General features: G+C 35.7%; 1 protein-coding gene across 1 annotated transcript; it reads left to right on the top strand.

Annotated features, from left to right (window-relative positions):
- Window positions 1–1,313: 1,313 nt before the first annotated feature.
- On the top strand, window positions 1,314–1,724 carry LOC104964254 (aminopeptidase N-like; the record flags this gene model as incomplete). The annotated part of the gene is made up of 2 exons (XM_010792999.1): window positions 1,314–1,454; window positions 1,620–1,724. Coding segments are annotated over 2 exons (246 nt in total), but the record flags the coding sequence as incomplete, so codon positions are not given.
- Window positions 1,725–2,038: the final 314 nt, after the last annotated feature.

Below are 2,038 nucleotides of genomic sequence, written 5' to 3' on the forward strand. Positions count from 1 at the left end.
ATGATGCTCGAAATGTCCCTTATAGGCCTACGTCTGTTTCCGGTTATTTTTATTTTGAAATTCAGTTCCTGACGGACGCCAAAAAAGCCAGAGATTATGGAATTAAACAAATAAATAAAAACAAGGATAATTGTGTGTTATTGTTGACTAAATAACTGTGTGTTATTTAGAAAATAATAACAAATTAGAAGGAAAAAAATATTTTAAAAAATACAGATTTCAGTATTCTGAGGCTCTTCACAGACGACAAAAAAAGTCCGACATTATACAAATTAAATTAAATAAAAAATCGTGGCTTGATATTGAGTAAGAAAATGTTTTTATGAACCACACAGCTTCCGGTCTTCCAAGACCCGAGCGGACAAAAAGACGTGGTGCAGGCACGAAACACACTACCAATAGAAATACATTGCTTTTAAAATCGTTCTGTGTGACACGAAAAAAATGGGGACATCGTGTTGGTGAACAGGAATCAATAGATTACATGTCGTGACACGAAATGCCGTGAGACTGGGTTGGATCAAAAGGGGCAAGAAGAAGTTTAAAAACGTTTCTGGTCCCCCTCTAGCGTTCATTGTTCATGAAAATAAAAGTTCAGGTCATCGGCATCCGTGATATTTGATTCATTGTTTTAAACAATTCATGTCTTTGTACAAAACAACCAAAAATAAATACAACGACAAGAAATAGCAAGCATCACTTCACAAGTCCTGCTCAGAACCATTCAGGATCTGTTTTAGTTTAGAAAAAGTTGGACAAAATCAAAAGGATAATGTGAGCTTGTCTTATATTGTACTTCTTAAATATACATGTAAACATACATTACACAGTACAGTAGTCATGTGTTAATAAGCCCCATTTTCAAATACATTCAGTCAATTAAAGTAGAAAACATTTTCTAACAAATCTTAGTTGATAAGAAAAAAGCCCAATCATTTATTTACCAATCAATCTTGAAATAGACCCTTCATATTTCCCTTTATTATAATCAATCTGAGCTTCTGTTTTAAGGATTGAGCTGCTAACACAATAAATGGGCTGTGATGTTTGTTTTCTTGAAGCATATTAATGTATCACGAATAATTAACCTACATTTGATTGATTTTGCTAACTCATAACTTAACTTATGAGGCAACATACCTCTCCTCTAGTGAGGGGCCCAGCCCTTAGCGTGTGTTTCTGTATGTGGCCCTAGGTGAAAAAGGTTTGGACACCCCTCTGACACACAGATTAGGTTACTGAGTATTTTACAGGTGACAAGTAATTGTAACGCAGCGTATTAGGCCTTTGTCCTCACTGTGAGTGTGTTTCAGGTACCTGGAGTATTGTCTGGACCCCAAAAAGATCCGCAAACAAGACGCCACGTCCACCATCATCTCCATCGCCAGTAACTCCGTCGGTCAGCCTCTGGCCTGGGACTTCATCAGATCCAGATGGGACTATATCTTCAACGAGTGAGTATCCCCTTCCTCATGCAGACACATACATGCCTTTCCAATTGTAATTATGATTTAATGCACATATTTAGGTTTTCTGAGTTTTATTCTTGTCATTCTTAATTTTTTTTTTTGTATATTTATATTAAGTTCAAACATTTCTTTTACCTTTTGCCTCTTCAGGTACGGTGGTGGATCATTTTCCTTTGGAGGATTGATTAATGGAGTGACCAGACGATTCTCCTCTGAGTTCGAGTACAAGCAGGTACAGTTTCTCTATTTTTATTTGTAAATACATTTTATTTTCAGTCGGATGTCATGACACCATGTTTAGATATTTAAATGTAGACAGTTTGTGGGAACATTCATAATAAGGAAGCCCTATTCTGCTCATTTTACACTAATATAATATATTGTTTCCAACAAGAACGGTAGAAGACGGGGAAATTGCACACTCGTATTTATTTCAAAACATAACTGAGAATGAGCAGGACACATACTTACACTTTCAAACATTTTACCCTTAACTTTTATCACGAAGCAAATAAACAAATGTTTTTACTGCCTTAAAGTTCACCTATGCAAAATCCTCTTCTTCATGT

Source organism: Notothenia coriiceps, unplaced genomic scaffold (genome assembly GCF_000735185.1).
Source record: "Notothenia coriiceps isolate Sejong01 unplaced genomic scaffold, NC01 NC01_scaffold00001903, whole genome shotgun sequence".
Lineage (NCBI taxonomy): Eukaryota > Metazoa > Chordata > Actinopteri > Perciformes > Nototheniidae > Notothenia > Notothenia coriiceps.